This window comes from Heptranchias perlo, chromosome 41 (assembly GCF_035084215.1).
Source record: "Heptranchias perlo isolate sHepPer1 chromosome 41, sHepPer1.hap1, whole genome shotgun sequence".
Taxonomy (NCBI): Eukaryota; Metazoa; Chordata; class Chondrichthyes; order Hexanchiformes; family Hexanchidae; genus Heptranchias; species Heptranchias perlo.
Window position 1 is genome coordinate 12,316,645 of NC_090365.1, and position 20,141 is coordinate 12,336,785.

The window sequence follows — 20,141 nt, forward strand, 5'->3', positions numbered from 1 at the left end:
CCAAGGCCTTGGAGAGGGTGCAGAGGAGATTTTCTAGAACGGTACCAAGGATAAGGGACTTCAGTTACCTGGAGAGACTGGAGAAGCTGGGGTTGTTCTCCTTACAGCAGAGAAGGTAAAGGGGAAATTTAATAGAGGTGTTCAAAATCATATTTTGATAGAGTAAATAAGGAGAAACTGTTTCCACTGGCAGGAGGGTCGGTAACCAGAGGACACAGATTTAAGATAATTGGTAAAAGAGCCAGAGAGGAGATGACATGAATTTTTTTTACTCAGCAAGTTGTTATGATCTGGAATGCGCTGCCTGAAAGGGCGATGGAAGCAGATTCAATAATAACTTTCAAAAGGGAACAATATATATATATTTGAAAAGGAAAAATTTGCAAGGCTATGGGGAAAGAGCAGGGGGGAGTGGGACTAATTGGATAGCTCTTTCAAAGAGCCAGCACAGGCACGATGGGCCAAATGGCCTCCGTCTGTGCTGTACGATTCTATGATATGAATTGCAAAGTCTGTCTGTTGAATTGTGGTGATGAGAGTTTACACATTGAATCATAGAAAGGTTACAGCACGGAAGGAGGCCATTCGGCCCATCGAGTCCGCACCGGCTCCATGCAGAGCAATCCAGCTAGTCCCACTCCCCTGCCCTATCCCCATAGCCCTGCAAATGTTTTCCTTTCAAGTAATTATCCAGTTCCCTTTTGAAGGCCATGATTGAATCTACCTCCACCACCCCCTCAGGCAGTGCATTCCAGATCCTAACCACTCGCTGTGTAAAAAAGATTGTGTAAAAAACATCACAGACTGACTCTACAATCAGGCTTATAAACAGGATTTATTTTATAAACAGCATGTACAACAACACTTAGCTAAGATGTAGCTCAGCCTGAGCAGCATTAAGTGACTGGAATTAATTACAGTTTGTATCAAAGTATATACATTTATATAAAAATTTTATAAAACTTCTGTAAGATAGTGACCTTCTGTAAAACTTAACAAATAAAAAAAAGAAAAGTTTTGATTTCGACTGGAGCGAGGACTGGATAGGCTGGACTACGGACGGGCTACGGGCACCCTGTGTGGATTTGGTTTGAAGCCAGCTTACCCAAGGGTGGCACATCCACGGGACACCCACTCCAGCCTAAAACCGACATGCACAAGCCATTCTCGCTGCCCGTCTCTGCAGAATTTGCACAAAGTAAATCAAGCTTCATATGAAGGCTGAGGTGACCATGAAAAGGGGAAATGGAAAAATAGGCATAAAGGTACAAAATTAAAGGGATATTATCCCGGCCCGATGCCCAGCCTGATTTATAATGAGGCCATTTTCAGAATGTACAGTGTGACACATAAATCAATGCAAAGGTATTTAGCGCACCATTTACTGCACCCTCTCTGAATTTTGCCAGCCCAGGTGTGTTCCAGCAAAGTAGCAATTTCCACATTACTGTGACTTAAGAGTGGAAATAACAAGCATTTCATAAAACTGCCAAGAGGTGAGCTACTTGTATAAAGAACACTTAGCACTTTGAACCTGACCCTCAACTCAAATCAATGTCACAAGAATTTAAAAATCAGCCTTTCCCTTTTAATTTTGTGCTGTTCAAGAGGAGGGATCTTGGTCCGGGGGAACAGTATGATTTCCCATTTCAAGCACCCCTTGTCAGCATCAAGCACTCCCAGGTCAGGTGTAGCGCAGTTCAGTGCGGAGTAAAGCTCCCTCCACTCTGGCCCACCAGTCTCGGCCTCAGAGCAGCACCCCCTACTGCACCGGTGTGGCATTTGCCCACTTCCACCGACTGACTTTACCAGTCTGCGACTGAACTGGGGGTCGTTATCTCCTGTGGTCCATTCCCACCAAGAATTTTGTCAGCTTTTCCACATTTCTGCAGAAGTCATGTCACTAACTTGTGCCTTTATACAGTGCGAGGTGGGGAGATGGTGCAGTAATCCTACAGCTACTGTGGGAGTGTTGTTAATGATATGACAATACATATTTGCAGAGCTGTCAAATTCTTGTTATAATATCTTTACCTGATTGCATCGTCACAGTGCCTCTGGGTGCATTGCATTCTACATTGATGTGTTATTGGCAAACAGCCATGCCCCGACCAACATTGAAACTCCGTGACTCAGAGCGGTTGATATCTTGTCACTACACAGCGAAACTTATCTACAGACATCTTATAAACATGCTCTGCCAAAGCATTTAGCACGATAATCAATACTGCCAATCTCGGTACACGACTTAAAAGGATTTGTAACAAAGTAAAGGGAATATATGCTCTTTAAAAAGGTCACGTCTTCTGAGGATACATTCTATTTCATAAAAGGTGAACACATACACACACCAACACACACTCATCAATGCACACACACCAATATGCACACATACGATACCCACACACCAATACACATATGCACACACCAATACACACACACTACACACACACACACACACACAATACAGACACATACCAATGCACACACAATACACACACACCAGTACACACACACAATACACACACAATACACGCCAATACACACACAATACACAATACACACACCAATACACACAATACACACAAACCAATATACACACAATACACACACACAATACACACACACAATACATACACCAATACACACTTGTTTCTGGGCTACCAAAATTCATTTTTCTTTCTTTGTGTGTGAGGTGTGGTCATAACAGGGTGTAGCCAGAAGCAAATGACAGGCGGATCATGAATTTGATCTAGTGGTTATTAGGAGTACAGAAAGACGAGGAGAAATGAGGGGATTTCCCACAGCCCTAGCACAGCAGGCAACGGCTGCTTTCTACCTAGATAGCGGAAGGCCAGGTATTATGTTATACCGTCTGTACCATGTGGAGTTTTTCACTGTTAATACCAGCTCCATTCACACCCAGAAACAGTGCACATTGGGCTATATTGGTTTGAATTGAATAGGTTAAAATTTACAACACATAACACAATAGTCCACTTTCAGCAGGCACTGTCGGTGCTCTTTTCACCTAATAATGGGAGGGGCTTCAAACAAGGGGCAACTAATCTGTGCCACGCATAAAATAACACTGTTTAAACAGGCCAATCAGGTGGGTGACCCGTTTATCCTACACGACAGAGCGTGTTAGAGAGGTGAAAACAGCAGAGCTCTGGTTTTGGTCCAAATCATTTCTTGTGCCTAAGACGTAACAGCCTGAAAACTGCAGTGTGCGATATGATCAATATGATCAATTTCAGGCCTAAATGGCACAGGCTGATCCCACCGTCCACTGTTATCAATTAACCTGCAGGGACTAACCCCCACCCCCCCGCTTTTAGATTCAGGTACGGAATCAGATTGGGAGTTGGTTCTGTCTGTGATAGTGATCGGTAAATCTATCCAATTGGATGATTCGATCGTCACAGATCCACTGCCAGGTTAAGAGTACAGATTGTAGACACTGTCTAGGGAGAGGTCAGTTCGGAGACATTCAGCAACTGAGAAATATTTAAAAACCATTAACACAAAAAATCTTTTCCCCCTCCTGATTTTCTCCTCTCTTGAAGGCACTGGCTCTCGCTGGGGTTTGGCCCCCCCGGTACCAGCAGCCTCCCAGTGCCTTGTCTAAATGGCCATTTTCACGTGCAAGTCCTGACAGTGCATGCTGGCAGGCTATTTGACTGCAAGGTGCATCACAGCCAAGCCTGATCCTGTCCTCACTCAGCATTCGCACACGCTCACTCTCCCACAGGGGCCACTGGACAGTGATCAAGAGCAGGAACCTAAGTGATGCTTTTCCCTCCTTAGCCAAGTGGTACTGAGGCCCCCCCCCCCCGACCAACAACGGCTAATTTAGCACATACTATGGATCAAACCTGGAACCTTCCTGGTCTGTACACCTTAATTCCTCATCAGGTGGTGCATCTAACCACTGAGCCATCAGGCAAGCACATTACAAGATTGTAAATGATGTCTTGTAAATGGGCTGTGCACAGTGACCTGATAGGAGAGTGTTTGAGAACATTTATCTGTGACTCCTCGTTGAGATCTCAGGTTTCCATCCTAGCATTGACACTGACACTCCAGTCAGGCAGCCAACCCCTGATCTGTTCAATGGGTCTTCTCCGTATATGCACACTGTGCCCAAAGGAAATAGTCTCTCATTTCAATGAAACGCTAACATAATGGAACTTGGCCTTCAGTCAGTTCCAGTCCTCATGGGCTTCCTGTTACTGAACAGGCTCCATCCAGGAGACTCACCCCTTATTATATCCAGCATTCTGAAACCAGGCATCCCAGGGATAGTGTTTCAGAAATCCAATGTTGGGCTCAAAGAATGGAAATGGAAACAATATGATGATGATGGAGTTTTTGATCAAGATTTTGAAGGTGAAGAAGATTTTTGAAGATGATGAAGATGACGAAGACAATGATGAATATTATAATGAAAATGATGAAGATAATGAAGATGAAAATGGTGAAGATGACAACGATGATCACAGATGATGAATGGTCAAGAGGATATGCTGCCTTTAAATGTCTTTAGCATCCTTTACAAATATGATACACAGCGTATAATAAAAGTGCTGTGACACCTAGTGGCAGATCATTATTACTTGACCAACCCTCACTACTGTTGCATCAACAGGCCCTACTCAATTTGTCTTCCTTTGCTCCTTTCTATGGTGGATAATTCTCCCAGTTCACACTACCAGTGGGGCAGGCTCACCTGGCTATCAGGAAACTGCGGAGCTGCCTACGATTCTCCGATACGTGAGGCCAGCGGACAAGGATCCCCACTGGCTGCACAAACTCTGAAAATCAGCCCTTTAATCCCTACCGGGCATGGGTATATCGCCAAGGCTCCACCAATGGATTGAGTTGCCAACTTTATACCGCAGTCCTTGTGCATGTTCAGATGTGTCTAAAACATGGAATTCTCACTATCAAGTTTCTCAGTTGACAGATACACTGTTTATCACTCAACGTAACAGATCTGAAAGAAAAACTTCGTAAATGCATAAAACAAAACCCCTAATTTAGCAAAATATCTAATAAAAGCTTCCATAGATTGGTAGAACTGTGGACTCTTTAAGGATTCTTAACCCCATCTGATGAAACTCACGGGATGCGTCAATAAAAAAGGCTGTACATCAAAATTATATTCAAACTTTCTATCAGGAGTGTGAGCTGATGCACAGATGACTGGTTACTGGCAAAGCTGTAGAAATATCAGAGGAATCCATTTGTATGAAATGGATGTCACCCAGAGGCCATAAATATAAGATAGTCACTAATAAGTCCAATAGGGAATTCAGGAGAAACTTTTTTACACAGAGAGTGGTAAGAATGTGGAACTCGCTACCACAAGGAATAGTTGAGGCGAATAGCATAGATGCATTTAAGGGGAAGCTGGATAAGTACATGAGAGAGAAGGGAATAGAAGGTTATGTTGATAGGGTGAGATGAAGTAAAGTGGGAGGAGGCTCGTGTGGAGCATAAACACCGGCACAGACCAGTTGGGCCGAACGGCCTGTTTCTGTGCTGTAGATTCTATGTGAGTGCAGGATTCACAGGCCACTTTAAGTTGATTGAGTTGCAACCTTGTCATGGATTTATAGCAGGCACTGTCAATACCGCTGCTGAGCCTGTTTACAGGGAGGGAATAAAACATGTACTGGATCATAATATCAGTGCACACTTGATTGGATTTCACTAACTGAAATATTATGGGTGGATCGAACCCAAATCCCAATTCCACAAATTCCAATTCTGGTTTTATGGTTAATTTAAAATGGTGCAAAAATGCAGGGCCCTGATCAACAGCTTCCCCTGCACTCTCACAGGGTGGGGGAAAGAGTGGTGTCTGCGCACGGAGTAGATCCAAATGAAGAAAATTTGTTTCAGACCAGCTGCAGAATCTCTCGAGTTGACCCGGTTTAAATAATCTCATCCAGCAGCCATTTGAGAGAGAAGGAAACTGCTGCCTCCTACCAACTAGCAGTGGGTGTCACAGGGAAATAAACGGTGGAGGTTCTCCCATCGAGCTCTCTCTACACGTCAGGAACCTGCACGCCCTCAGCATGGGGTTGCCAACCCTCCAGGATTGTCCTGGAGTCACCAGGAATTGAAGATTAACCTCCAGGACACTGCTGGGAGCAAACCAGCAGCAATAGAATCAGGGCATTAAAAAAAATTCTTTCAACACTTTTGTATATTAGTTATAAAAATGTTGGAAATGGCAAAGAAAAGGCTGTTTGACTGACAAGTCAAGAATCATCCAATCAGGTAATGAAGAGTCAGTTGTCTTTCCAATTGGCCGTGGGAAGGCAGTGCTTCGAAAGAATGGACACGTTGGGTGACCAATAGGGGTGGGGCAGTTGAAGGGAGGCATTCACCTGATGAAACCTCCAGGAATACATCCAGCCAGAGTTGGCAACCCGACCTCAGCCCTTATGTTTCTGACCTATCACTTTAATGGACGGAGATTTACAGGCTGAGCGTGCAGAGTTTTGCGATACGCTCTCCGGGAGAGCTCAAGGAGAAAGCAGTCCATTAAAGCTGCCTGAATAAAATATCTTGCTTCAAATAAATTATGGAATGAACACAGAGGGTAAATCAAGTCATCGGAAATACATTTTTAACTTCTGCAAGCTCAAGTTAATTGCCATGGTAACATAGTGCTCTTCCAATTTTCTTGTTGATCCACTAATTAAAACTGGTGCAAACTTTCTACCTCCTACCCTTTGGGGGCTAGGATTTCTTCTTTTTAAACATATATTTATTCTTGGGATGATATGGGGGCGTTTATTACCCATCCCAAAGGCAGGTTTCCCTTCCCTGAAGGACATTAGTGAACTAGTTGAGTCTTTACGATAATCCGGCAGCTTTCATGATTATTTACTCTTTCTGGTGCCAGCCCACAAATGACCAGAATCACTGAATTCAAGATCACAACTAGCCGTGGGGGGGATTGGAACTCACAACTTCTGGGTTGCTTGCCCAGTACATACTTGAACATCCCGTCCAATGTGTGAACTAGGAAGCAGTCACAGTACTTACAGGACCCATAACCACTACATGAGCCCAATGAAGCTAATGAAGATGATCAGAGCCCCACCTGGGAAGAACCTTGGGAATTCTTTCTACATCGAAGTTGAGGTACACGTTATTACTGATATCCTTTAAATTTGAAGCCGATTAGGGTTCCCATGATAGCTAACTATTTACAATGGCAATTAATCTTGGGATTTATCCACAATCATTAACAACACAGAATTATTTGCGGTCGTTTTACAATGAAGATGATTATTTTTCCAATGCTGTGATGGGTAGCCAAACATTGTAATATTGGCTTCTGGCGCAGTCAGTTAGTCCACTTAGAATTGTGGACCACTCTGCTGACCAGTTGCTCAACTCACATCACTCCTGAAGGCCCAGGCTTGCTTGGGTTGAGAAGCATTAGAAGTGACCAGTGGTTCCTGAGTGCTTTCTGCGTGTCGCTGGCTACGGGTGGTAAAGATCTATCCCAGAATGTTTTGAAGAGGCACTAGTGGCCATTTTCTTTCTGGTGCAGTTTATTCCTGCATCAACTCTTGGACTCTGTACACCCGGTACAGGCTATCGTCAAGTTGATTTCTTGAAGACAAAAAATGTTAATGAAGGGGCAATTCATTTTCCAAAATCAGCGATAGCAAGTATCAAATTCAACACAGCTCGTTCACAAAAATTCAGCCTCTGATTGATTGATTACTCCCGTTTGGATATAATTATAAAGCACAGATATCCCAGAATCCTTCAGTGCGGCATTAACATGACACAAAGCTAGTAGTGGAAGACAAGGTGCTGGTCCTACGTCGCAGTTGACCCGTTGGTGATTTACAAAATATTGTAAACAATTCTACTCAAATGTTCTGTGCTCGTAAAGACAAATGGCCCTAGATGCATTGCCCATGGCGGTCTACAGGTTGGCACATTTTGGACTGGGTGGCTTGAACAGTTCTTTTCGCAGAGAGGTCCCTTTGAAAGTAGCTGTCGGTGGTGTCCAAAACTCACTTGTTGCGCCCGCTTTGCTGCAACCCTTGGGACAGGTCCTAAAGGTTAGAACTCAACAGGCATCCCCAAGTAACACTGTCTTCTTCATTACTAACCAGATGGTCGTGCCATGAAGACAAAGCGGCCAAATCTTCTGCTGATGTGTTGCTAAGTCAATTTGCCATCCAGACCGGATTACTAGTCACCTGCCTAGAAAGGGTTACACCTTCTCAAACCTGAGATAGTGGGAAAAGGCACCAACTGTGCAGAAAGTTAATTAGCATTGAAGAAGTATCTGTTGGTCAAAGTCATGATAGAAAGCCTCGACTCACCACACAGTTATTAGCCATATAGAACGTCCAAATAGATGAGGACAGGTCCAAACTAATCTTTGACATTGGCTTATTGTGCCAGAACTTCATTCCAGAAGCAAAGTATCTAGTAATTTAACCTGTGCTCTGACACTGGTGCTAGAATGTACATTTAGGGCCTCTTCCCATCCTGTGCGGTGAGTCTAAAGTGTGCTGTGTTCAAGTTGTCACCACTAGGTTACATCTATTCGTACGTCATGGGGCAAGTCATGCCTGAGAAAATGACTCCCATAAAAGGAATGGCCTTGGTTAACCATGTCCCAGTTATGTGGTTATGGATATCTGCATTTAGATTTGCTACCTAGTGAAAGTAATATGTAGAATAAGATTACTGATGGTTTAATGAGTTCACCAGTTCACTTGACTCAATGTATCTGTGGTAACTAGAGTAGCAATCCACATGCCTTGTTGTTTCCTGCGACTCACCTACGGATTATGACAAGCTGGCTGGGGAGGGGCGGGAATGAACTTATAAATTCATTTACTTTTTTAAATGCTCGAGCTACAAGCACTCTGATTTCTCCACATTTCTATTCAATCATTTTTCCCCGGCAATTCCATTTTTAATTTATTAATATTTAAGAATAATACTCTTTAATATGTTCCGCTGTCTATAATTTTCCATGTCCAATACCCAAATTTTTCAGATTTCCCCCCCTCATTGCTGTACAGGAAAGTTAATAATTAAGGTCAGAGGTCATGCAACTTAATTGGAGCCTAAACCTTCCAAACTCATAGACCTCTTGACCTTTCACCTCCAGTGCCTTGATTTCCACAGGGAAGCTGGGTTCACATGTACACATCCCAGCATGCTTAGCTTCACAATGGCCTACCTTCCCGGAAGTCCCTGACAGAACCTGGTTAAAATGTCAAGAAGCATTTGAAATCGATTCACAATTCCTGCTGGATTGACGCCACTGCGATATAAATTATAGACACCCCACCCCTCCAACTCTGGTTTATGAGGGATGAAAAGTGGCAGGTATAAGATAAGCAAGAGATACTTCGAAGTTCATGGAATACGAGAGATTTTCACTGTTAACAGCGGGGTTGGGAATGGTTAAATTGGTCGACTGTCTGCACTTTAGGTCCCAATTGTTGACGTTCCTTTGCCGAGGGTCTGTTCTTGTGTCACTAAGGTTAAAGTGACGCCTTACGTTCTTGCAATAAGACATGAGTTGCAGTCAGCCTATGTTCGGAGATCAATTGAGTGATTGTTCTAGGCAGGGCACCTGTAAACATGAAGAGAAAAAACCTGGCCGGCTTCTCTCATTTATAGTCCCTCCCGCACATTTCTTCCAGCGGAAGGTCTTCAGCCGCTGAACACATGTTGTCGCTCGAAGGCGCCGCCGCCAAGATGCGGGCGTTCTCGTGAGGCGGACACAGGACATAGCGGTCAACTATATTTGACTGGTGGACGTCCACTGATGTTACCACAGCCGCCTTGGAGAACTGCGAGCACGAATCCTTCAGACTCTCCTCAAGGTCTCTGCCTCCGACCGCTCCTTGCTCGCAATGACTCTCTGGCCTCCCGCAAGCGTCCTCCATGTTGACGTAGAGGATCTCCTCCGGGTCCGAAGAGGGCGGCAGGTCTTCTAGAATCTTCTCCAGCTGACAGCAGATTATCTCAAAGGTCGGGCGCTCTCTAGGGTTCAGTTGCCAGCAATAGTACATCAACTCATACCTGACAAAATAATGATGCGGTTAGAAGAAGCTGAAAGATCTCTTTGTTCATCGCATTCCTTACAAACCAATCATACAATCAAAGGATTTTACAGCACAGGAGGAGGTGATTCGGCCCATTGTGCCTGAAAGAACTATCCAATTAACCGCATTCCCCATACCCTTCTAAACTTTTCTTTTTTCAAATCTTTCCCTTTTAAGAGCTTTAATGCATTCCACATTCACCACCCTTTTTGGAAGGACATTCCAGGTCCTAACAGCCAGCTGCCAAAAGAATTTCTCCTAACCTCTCCAGATTGCGCTGTTAAAGTTGTCCTTGACTAGAGAAGCTGAGATTGATCTCCTTACAGCAGAGAAGGAGATTTGATAGAGGTGTTCAAAACGATGAAGGGTTTTGATAGAGTAAATAAGGAGAAACTGCCTCCACTGGCAGGAGGGTCGGTAACCAGAGGACACAGATTTAAGATATTGGCAAGAGAACCAGAGGGGAGATGAGGAGAATTTTTTTACGCAGTGAGTTGTTATGATCTGGAATGCGCTGCCTGAAAGGGCGGTGGAAGCAGATTCAATAGTAACTTTCAAAAGGGAATTGGATAAATACTTGTAGGGGAAAAATTTGCAGGGCTATGGGGAAAGTGCAGGAGAGTGGGACTAATTGGTTAGCTCTTTCAAAGAGCCGGCACAGGCATGATGGGCCGAATGGCCTCCTTCTGTGCTGAATGATTCTATGATTAATCCCCCACCCAAAATATTATACCTGCTACTTCATCGTATTCCCGATCCAGCGCAATATACCTTGTACCCTCGTCAATACCCCTTCCCATTGAGTGGGGGGCTCATTAATGGACTGACTGGTACAGAGGGATCCTCACAGAGGAGAGGGTCCATAATGGTTGGCATCAGCTCCACGTACTCAGTTTTCAGTCATTACACCTGGTGCTAGGAAGAACATCATGATTTCTAAACACTCTTTGGTCTTCGTCAAACATTTCATGCTGTCAGGAAAAGTCAGTCCGGTGAAGAAACAAATAAAACGGTCAGGAAACATTCAGAAAAATTCCAGTCCCAGAAATTAATCGAGAAAAAAAAATTAAAATAACCGTTTGATCGGCTAATTTAAACAAGTATACTTCCAAAAGGATTCAGCAAATCTCATTTTTAGAAAATGTGCTTTATTCATCAATAATAATTTCAAATGAGAGAATCCAAGGACTCCTTACAATCCATCCAGACAGTCCGGAGGCTGCTTCAGTCTGTTGCCCTGTCGGAGATAGTCATAGATCTCGCTGTTTTCCACACCTGGGTACGGAGTTTGCCCGCGGGTCGCAATCTCCCACATGGTGACACCATAGGACCACTGAAAACAGAGAGGAGAACAAATCACGGACTGTACCGGCAACCAGCTCAGAGTTATACCCACACAACAGCGGTCACTGCACTTCATGGTAACTCAATATACCTCAAATACTTTGAGATGTATCCCAGAAATGTGACAAAGTGCTAAATAGGTACAAGTCTTTCTTTACATCCATGTTAGAGAGGGTGCAGAAGAGATTTCCAGAATGGTACCATTGATGAGGGACTTCAGTTATGTGGAAAGTCTGGAGAAACTGGGGTTGTTCTCCTTAGAGCAGAAAAGGTTAAGGGGAGATTTCATCGAGGTGTTCAAAATTATGAAGGGGTTTTGATAGAGTAAATCAGGAGAAACTGTTTCCACTGGCAGGAGGATCGGTAACCAGAGGACACAGATTTCAGATAATTGGCAAAAGAACCAGGGGGAAGATGAGGAAAAAAAATTCATGATGCGAGTTGTTATGATCTGGAATGTGCTGCCTGAAAGGGTGGTGGAAGCAGATTCTAACTTTCAAAAGGGAACAATATATATACTTGAAAAGGAAAATTTTGCAGGGCTATGGGGGAAGAGCAGAGGAGGGGGACTAATTGGTAGATCTTTCAAAGAGTCGGCACAGGCACGAGGGGTCGAATGGCCTCCTTCTGTGCTGTATGACTCTGTGATTCCACTTTACATTGCAGTCCCAGTGAGAGCTGCAGCAAGTTTGTAAACTCCATGTTGTTCAGACAAGGACATGTTGCTCTATTTTTGAGACAACCATTCAGCGTTTAGTGAGTTTTACAGATCATTAATAGAACGAGAGAGTCGAGGGACGAAGGGTTAAACCACAGCTTAAACGGTTTATACTAGGCTATCCAGTAAACTATTACTTTGGAGCAAAAGGTTACATCCAAGGTGATCCCTTTATTGAATGTCAGACGTGGCTCAGCAGGTAGGACGCTCGATTCTGAGTCAGAAGGTTCAAGTCCCTCTCCAGGTACATAATCCAGGCTGACACTCCCAGTGCGGTACTGAGGGAGTGCTGCACTGTTGGAGGTGATGTTTTCTGGATGAGGCGTTAAACTGAGGCCCTGTCTGCCCTCTTTGGTTGACTTAAAAGATCCCATTGCCCTATTTTGAAGAGCAGAGGACTTCTCCCCGGTGTTCTGGACAATATTTATCCCTCAACCAACATCAAGAAAACAGATGATCTGGTCATTATCACATTGCTGTTTGTGGGATCTTGCTGTGTGCAAATTGGCTGCCGCGTTTCCTACATTACAACAGTGACTACACTTCAAAAGTACTTAATTGGCTGTGAAGCGATTTGGGACGTCCTGAGGTCGTGAAAGGCGCTATATAAATGCAAGTCTGTCTTTCCTTATTAGAGAAAGCCTTATTTTGTGTTGTGAGTATAGGTCTAATGCCTGGAATCTCAGGGCCAGATATGAGACTAATGTGTAATTCTGAAAGTCGTGTGGCACATGCCTATGATTTCTCAGTAAGCACCCGGTGGGTGACGCTCCACCTGGGAAGCAGGAATTCATAACAACGTCCGTTTAAAGTTTAACTCCAGTTGATTTTCAGGTATCGCAAGTTGCTGAAACTGTCGGAGGTGCCATCTTTTGGATGAGACGTTAAACCGAGGCCCCGTCTGCCCTCTCAGGTGGGCATGAAAGATCCCATGGCCACTATTTGAAGAAGAGCAGGGGAGTTCTCCCCATTGTCCTAGCCAATATTTATCCCTCGACCAACATCACTAAAACAGATTGTCTGGTCACAGCTGGGCTCGGACTTGGGGTTTATTCATCAATGAAGCAACAGCACTGAGAACAGCCCCTTTCCAAACAACCGGGGTCAAGAAACAGGACAAACCAGCGACGGAGAAATACAAGTGGAAATAGGGCTGAGTTGTCTGGGTCTGGAGGGGCGGACTGTCACAATTTGGACGTCACTGCTTTAGAGCAGGAGCTCTCCTGGTTGAGCTGCCTTATTGGTTGAGTGTGTAAAAGGCCTCCTTAGTGCAGAACAGAGCGACATTGAACATTGAGCAGGAAAAGAGACGACTGAGAGGAGACCTGATAAGAGGCCTTTAAAATTATGAAGGGGTTCAATAGGGTGGATGTGGTGAAACTGTTTCCACTTGTAGGTGAGCCCAGGACAAGGGGGCATAAATATAATATCGTCACTAATATACCCAATAAGGAATTCAGGAGGAATTTCTTTAACAGAGTGGTGAAAATGTGGAAATTGCTGCCACATGGAGCTGGTTGAAGTAGATGCATTTAAGGGGAGGGAGAAGGGAATAGGGGTGGGAAGAGGTAATTAGAGTGGGAGGAGGCTTGTGTGGAGGATTAACACTGGTATAGACCATCTGGGCCGAAAGGCCTACTCCTATGCTGTGTAAAAAGTTTCTCCTGCTCTCTGTGCTCAATATCTTACATTTAACCTTACATCTACGTTTCAAACCCCTCAATCACTGGTAACAGTCACCGTGGCTGCAGTGTGTACCATCTACAGGATGCACTGCAGCAACTTGCCAAGGCTTCTTTAACAGCACCTCCCAACCCACGACCTCTACCACCTAGAAGGACAAGGGCAGCAGGCGCATGGGAACAACACATCCTCCAAGCTCCCCTCCAAGTCACACACCATCCCGACTCGGACATATATTGGCCGTTCCTTCATCGTCGCTGGGTCAAAACCCTGGGACTCCCTTCCTAACAGCACTGTGGGAGAACCGTCACCACACGGACTGCAGCAGTTCAAGAAGGCGGCTCACCACCACCTTCTTAAGGGCAATTAGGGTTGGACAATAAATGCTGCCCTTGCCAGCAACTTCCAGAGAATGAATTTTTTTTAAAAGTCTTTTTTATGTCTCCCTTCACAATTTTAAACATATCATAATCTAATGAGAAAAGCCCCAATTGAGATTAGTCAACTCACCACAGGTCAAGGATGGAGCCTGGGGCCTTCTGCTCTGATTGTACCCATTTGCTGCTAAGCTATCAGTGAAGCTCAATAAGAAATGCCTGAGAATGAGCCTATTGTAGGGGTCGACCTTGTAATGTTCATTTAAGAGCAATGGTCAAACCCTTGTGTTTCATTTTGAAGTTACGTGGGCCTAAAAGCTATGCCAGGAGTTCAGACTGCAGATCACATACCACATCGCTCTTGGTTGTGTAAACCCTGTCTGCTAGACTTTCAATTGCAATCCACTTCACCGGCATTTTCGAGATCCGGCCTTGTCGATAGTAATCCCCGTTGTAAATTTTTTTCGACAGCCCAAAATCAGCCACACAGACGTTCATGTTTTCATTCAACCTGTGATAAGAGAGGGATTGTTTTAAAATAATAGTGAACACATCAAATCTTATTCAACTCTTTAACCTCACAAAGTTTTAGTGATGCCAATGGCTGTGACCCACATCCAGTCTGCACGTGGGCAATAGCACCTCCTCACCTAGGGTCACCAGGATTGTCCTGGCGTCTCCAGGAATTAAAGATTAATCTCCTGGACACTATAGTGAGCAACACCCGGGGAGAAAAATTATTGAGGCATTAAAACAAATTGGAGTTTTTCTCATTTTGTTTATTAGTTATAAAAATGTTGGAGATTGGATAAAATATAGTTGGACTGGGCTGGGCGGTTGGATAAGGGAGGTCATGTGATGGAATCTCCAGGAATACGTCCAACCAGAGTTGGCAACCTTATTCTCACCTCTGGCCTGGGACAAAATAGGATGGGCCCAGGATATAAGCAGGGCAGAGGGTAAAGGGTTTGTTTGCAGCGAGTGATTTGTTATAGCTCGGAAATTGCCAGTGTTCTCACTACCTTAGAGATTTTACTAATATTTATTTTGTGCCCATCAACACTGGGTGTCTGGGGGAAGGATGCCTGAGGAATTCCGCCCATTAATCCCATTGGAAGGCCCGATGGGACTCTCGCCAACCAACAGCTGCAGGCAGATTCAGGCAGGTATCACTGATGCACCCTTCTAGGCCCCGAATACGTTAATCATGCTTGCTCGCAATTTAGGAGGGGGGTTGGAATCTTCCTCCAGGACTGGTTGGAGGTTCCACTCCACTGCCTACAAAAAGAGAGTATGAAAAGAAACTTGCAAGGGATATCAAAACCAATACGAAGAACTTTTATAGTTACATTAGGAAAAAGAGGGTGGTCAGGAGCAGTGTTGGCCCCTTAAAAACTGAAAGTGGGGATATTGTCATTGACAATGGGGAAATGGCGGACATGTTGAACGATTACTTTGCGTCAGTATTTACAGTAGAAAAACAGGATAGCATGCCGGAAATCCCAAGAAAACTAATATTGAATCGGGGACAGGGACTCGATAAAATTAACATAAGTAAAGCAACAGTAATGAAGAAAATAACAGCACTAAAGAGTGACAAATCCCCAGGACCAGATGGTTTCCATCCCAGGGCTTTAAAGGAAGTAGGTGAGCACATTGCGGATGCCCTAACTATAATCTTTCAAAGTTCTCTAGATTCAGGAACTGTCCCTCTAGATTGGAAAATTGCACATGTCACTCCGCTTTTTAAGAAAGGAGAGAGAGGGAAACCGGGGAATTATAGACCAGTTAGCCTAACATCTGTTGTGGGGAAAATGCTGGAATCTATAATTAAGGATAGGGTGACTGAACACCTCGAGAATTTTCAGTTAATCAGAGAGAGCCAGCATGGATTTGTGAAAGGTAGGTCGTGCCTGACAAACCTGATTGAATTTTTTGAAGAGGTGACTAAAGAAGTGGACAGGGGAATGTCAATGGATGTTATTTATATGGACTTCCAGAAGGCATTTGATAAGGTCCCACATAAGAGACTGTTAGCTAAGATAGAAGCCCATGGAATCGAGGGAAAAGTACGGACTTGGTTAGGAAGTTGGCTGAGCGAAAGGCGACAGAGAGTAGGGATAATGGGTAGGTACTCACATTGGCAGGATGTGACTAGTGGAGTCCCGCAGGGATCTGTCTTGGGGCCTCAACTATTCACAATATTTATTAACGACTTAGATGAAGGCATAGAAAGTCTCATATCTAAGTTTGCCGATAACACAAAGATTGCTGGCATTGTAAGCAGTGTAGATGAAAACATAAAATTACAAAGTGATATTGATAGACTAGATGAATGGGCAAAACTGTGGCAAATGGAATTCAATGTAGACAAATGTGAAGTCATCCATTTTGGATCAAAAAAGAATAGAACAGGGTACTTTCTAAATGGTAAAAAGTTAAAAACAGTGGATGTCCAAAGGGACCTAGGGGTTCAGGTACATAGATCATTGAAGTGTCATGAACAGGTGCAGAAAATAATCAATAAGGCTAATGTAATGGCCTTTATATCTCGAGGACTGGAGTACAAGGGGGCAGAAGTTATGCTGCAGCTATACAAAACCCTGGTTAGACCGCACCTGGAGTACTGTGAGCAGTTCTGGGCACTGCACCTTCGGAAGGACATATTGGCCTTGGAGGGAGTGCAGCGTAGGTTTACTAGAATGATACCCGGACTTCAAGGATTAAGTTACGAGGAGAGAGTACACAAATTGGGGTTGTATTCTCTGGAGTTTAGAAGGTTAAGGGGTGATCTGATCAAAGTTTATAAGATATTAAGGGGAATGGATAGGGTGGATAGAGAGAAACTATTTCCGCTGGTTGGGGATTCTAGGAGTAGGGGGCACAGTCTAAAAATTAGAGCCAGACCTTTCAGGAGCGAGATTAAAAAACATTTCTACACACAAAGGGTGGTATAAGTTTGGAACTCTCCTCCGCAAACGGCAATTGATACTAGCTCAATTGCTAAATTTAAATCTGAGACAGATAGCTTTTTGGCAACCAAAGGTATTAAGGGATATGGGCCAAAGGCAGGTATATGGAGCTAGATCACAGATCAGCCATGATCTTATCAAATGGCGGAGCAGGCACGAGGGGCTGAATGGCCTATTCCTGTTCCTATGTTCCTATGTTCCTATAACCCCCAGCCTCAACAGCTTTTTGGGGGAGAGAGTTCCAGATTTTCACTACCCTTTGTGTGAAGAAGTGCTTCCTGACATCACCCCTGAACGGCCTAGATCTAATTTTAAGGTTATGCCCCCTTTGTTCTGAATAACCCTACCAGAGGAAATTGTTTCTCTCTATCTACCCTATCAACTCCTTTAATTATCTTAAACACCTCAATTAGATCACCCCTCAGTCTTCGATACTCAAGGGAATACAAGCCTAGTCTATGCAACTTGTCCTCATAATAACCCAGGTATAAAGTTATCACAGGGAGTGATACCAGGGCATATCAGGAAATTACATCGAGTCTATAGCACAGAAACAGGCTATTCGGCCCAACTGGTCTATGCTGTGTTTCTGCCCCTAACAAGCCCCCTCCCTCCCTACTTCATCTCACCCAATCACCATATCCTTCTATTCCTTTCTCCCTCTTGTGTTTATCTAGCTTCCCCTTAAATGCATCTATGCTATTTGTCTCAACTATTCCTTGTGATAGCGAATTCCACATTCTAACCACTCTTTGGGTAGTGAAGTTTCTCCTAAATTCCCTGTTGGATTTATTCGTGACTATCTTATATTGATGACCTCTAGTTTTGGACTCCCCCACAAGTGGAAACAGCTTCTCTACGTCTACCCTATCATTATCTTAAAGGCCTCGATCAGGTCATCCCTCAGCCTTCTCTTCTCTTGAGAAAAGAGCCCCAGCCTGTACAGCCTTTCCTGACAAGTATATCCTCTCAGTTCTGGTATCATCGGAAGGTGACCCTCTTTGTGTCTGATTTACAAGCAGTGCTCACAGAAACCAGAATGTCCGGTCCAAAGGCTGACAGCTGCTGTCCGGTTCCGATAGGAGAGTGCGGAGAGCAGACCCTGGTGTCTAAATCTCAGCGATTTCAGTCACACATGGCTGCTAGCTCTTGTTCCTGCCTCTGATTACAGCTGTATATTAATAACGCTGCTTTAGCGGAAGTTGGATTTATAAGTCCCACAAATACAACAGTCTGGGATCTCAGTGAGTTGACCCCGTGGCTCACACCGACCAGCGAAGTCCCAGATTCAAACCTGGGCCTATGGCTGAGTTAACCAGCCTCAGCTGCTGCAGTGTTGGGGGTGTTACAATTCTCTTCCATGCTCCTGGGTTACAGACGGGAAAAACAGCCATGGTTCCCAATCCAGCGACCCTCAGTGGACATGGAGCAACAGGGACAGGCTCGGATGCGCTGCTTCTGCAGTCAAATAGTCTGCCGATGCTGTCGAGGCCCACGTATAAAGAATAACTCGTTGGGTGAGATGCCAGAGGATGTGATAAAGTCGGAGAGAACACTGGACTCACATGCAGTTGCGAGCAGCCAGGTCCCTGTGGATGAAGTTCTTGTTGCTGAGGTATTCCATCCCCCGCGCAATGTCAGTCATAAACTTTACCAGAGTCTGCATCGGGAGGTACTGCAAAAGACAAGGAGTCATCAGCGTTTCACAGAGAGAGATCACGACTCCCAAAGTGTTTCACAACCAATGAAGTACTTTTTGAAGTGTAGTCACTATTGTAATGTAGGAAACGCGGCAACCAATTTGTGCACAGCAAGCTCCCACAAACAGCATTGAGGTAATGACTAGATAATCTGTTTTTAGTCATGATGATTGAGGGATAAATACTGGCCAGGACACTAGGGAGAACGCCCCTGCTCTTCTTCCAATAGTGCCAGGGGATCTTTTACATTCACTTGAGAAGCAGATGAGGCCTTGATTTAACATCTCATCCAAAAGATGGCACCGCTGACAGTGCAGCACTCCCTCAGTATTGCTCTGAGAGTGTCAGGCTAGATTTTGCGCTCATGTCCCTTGCAGTGCGGCTTGAACCCACCACCTTCTAACTCAGAGGCGAGAGTGCTACCACTGAACTATGCCTGATTCCCACTCATCCCTACTGATCGCATCGCTCAGGATTTAAACCGGGGTGGGGGGGGGTGCAGTGAATGTCACAAAACAGACTCAAATTAAAGGTAAAACAGATGATGAGAGTCAGGAACGTTTGGCTGTTTGATGCAGGGATTGTGACAGGGCCGCTCCCTCTTTGAGGAGAGCCGAACGGCCACAAGATGGTGCTCCTGCCCTCCAGCTCTGGACACAGTCTGAAACTGCTTCAAATAAATAAGACGGGTACTAGGGATTCCAACTGGAGCGTGGACGAGGGAGGGTGAAACTGAATCGCAATCCTGTTTGTATAAATTATTACTAGTTTTTCTGTCACCATCTCCACCTCCCCTGGAGTAAAGTGTTTTCCGTTATCTCCGTTACACCATGCTTTAGCTAAATAAACCTGATTCACAGCAATCCCGAATTCCTTGCCACTAAAGTTAAATCACCAGAAAGATCGGGAGCGCCACCAATTTCCAGACCTGGGCTCCTCTCTAAAGGAAACCCAAGGGGCAGATATTTTACTCCAGGGAGAGAGGGAATTATCAAGGTTGTTCGTGTCCGCCCTCTAGTGGCCGATTGCATAGCAAACAATTTTACAACACCAAGTTATAGTCCAACAAGTTTATTTGAAAATCACAAGCTTTCGGAGGCTTCCTCCTTCCTCAGGTGAATGTGGAAATGAAATCCTCGAACCTTTCGCATTTAATCTTTTGGCAGTTGGAAAGATTATCTGTAATCACCAGGTATTGTTCTCTGAATATAAATGCGAAACGTTCAAGGGTT

General features: G+C 44.5%; 1 protein-coding gene across 1 annotated transcript in view; it reads right to left on the reverse strand.

The window, feature by feature from the left end:
- Window positions 1-816: 816 nt before the first annotated feature.
- LOC137306057 (tyrosine-protein kinase receptor UFO-like) overlaps window positions 817-20,141 on the reverse strand; it is a 162,655-nt gene continuing 143,330 nt past the window's right edge. The window contains exons 17-20 of the mRNA XM_067975103.1: window positions 18,775-18,884; window positions 14,589-14,748; window positions 11,312-11,448; window positions 817-10,092 (exon numbers count right to left, since the gene is read on the reverse strand). Coding sequence (XP_067831204.1) covers window positions 9,678-10,092; window positions 11,312-11,448; window positions 14,589-14,748; window positions 18,775-18,884 — 822 coding nt within the window. The 3' untranslated portion in view covers window positions 817-9,677. The remainder of the gene's footprint in view (window positions 10,093-11,311; window positions 11,449-14,588; window positions 14,749-18,774; window positions 18,885-20,141) is intronic.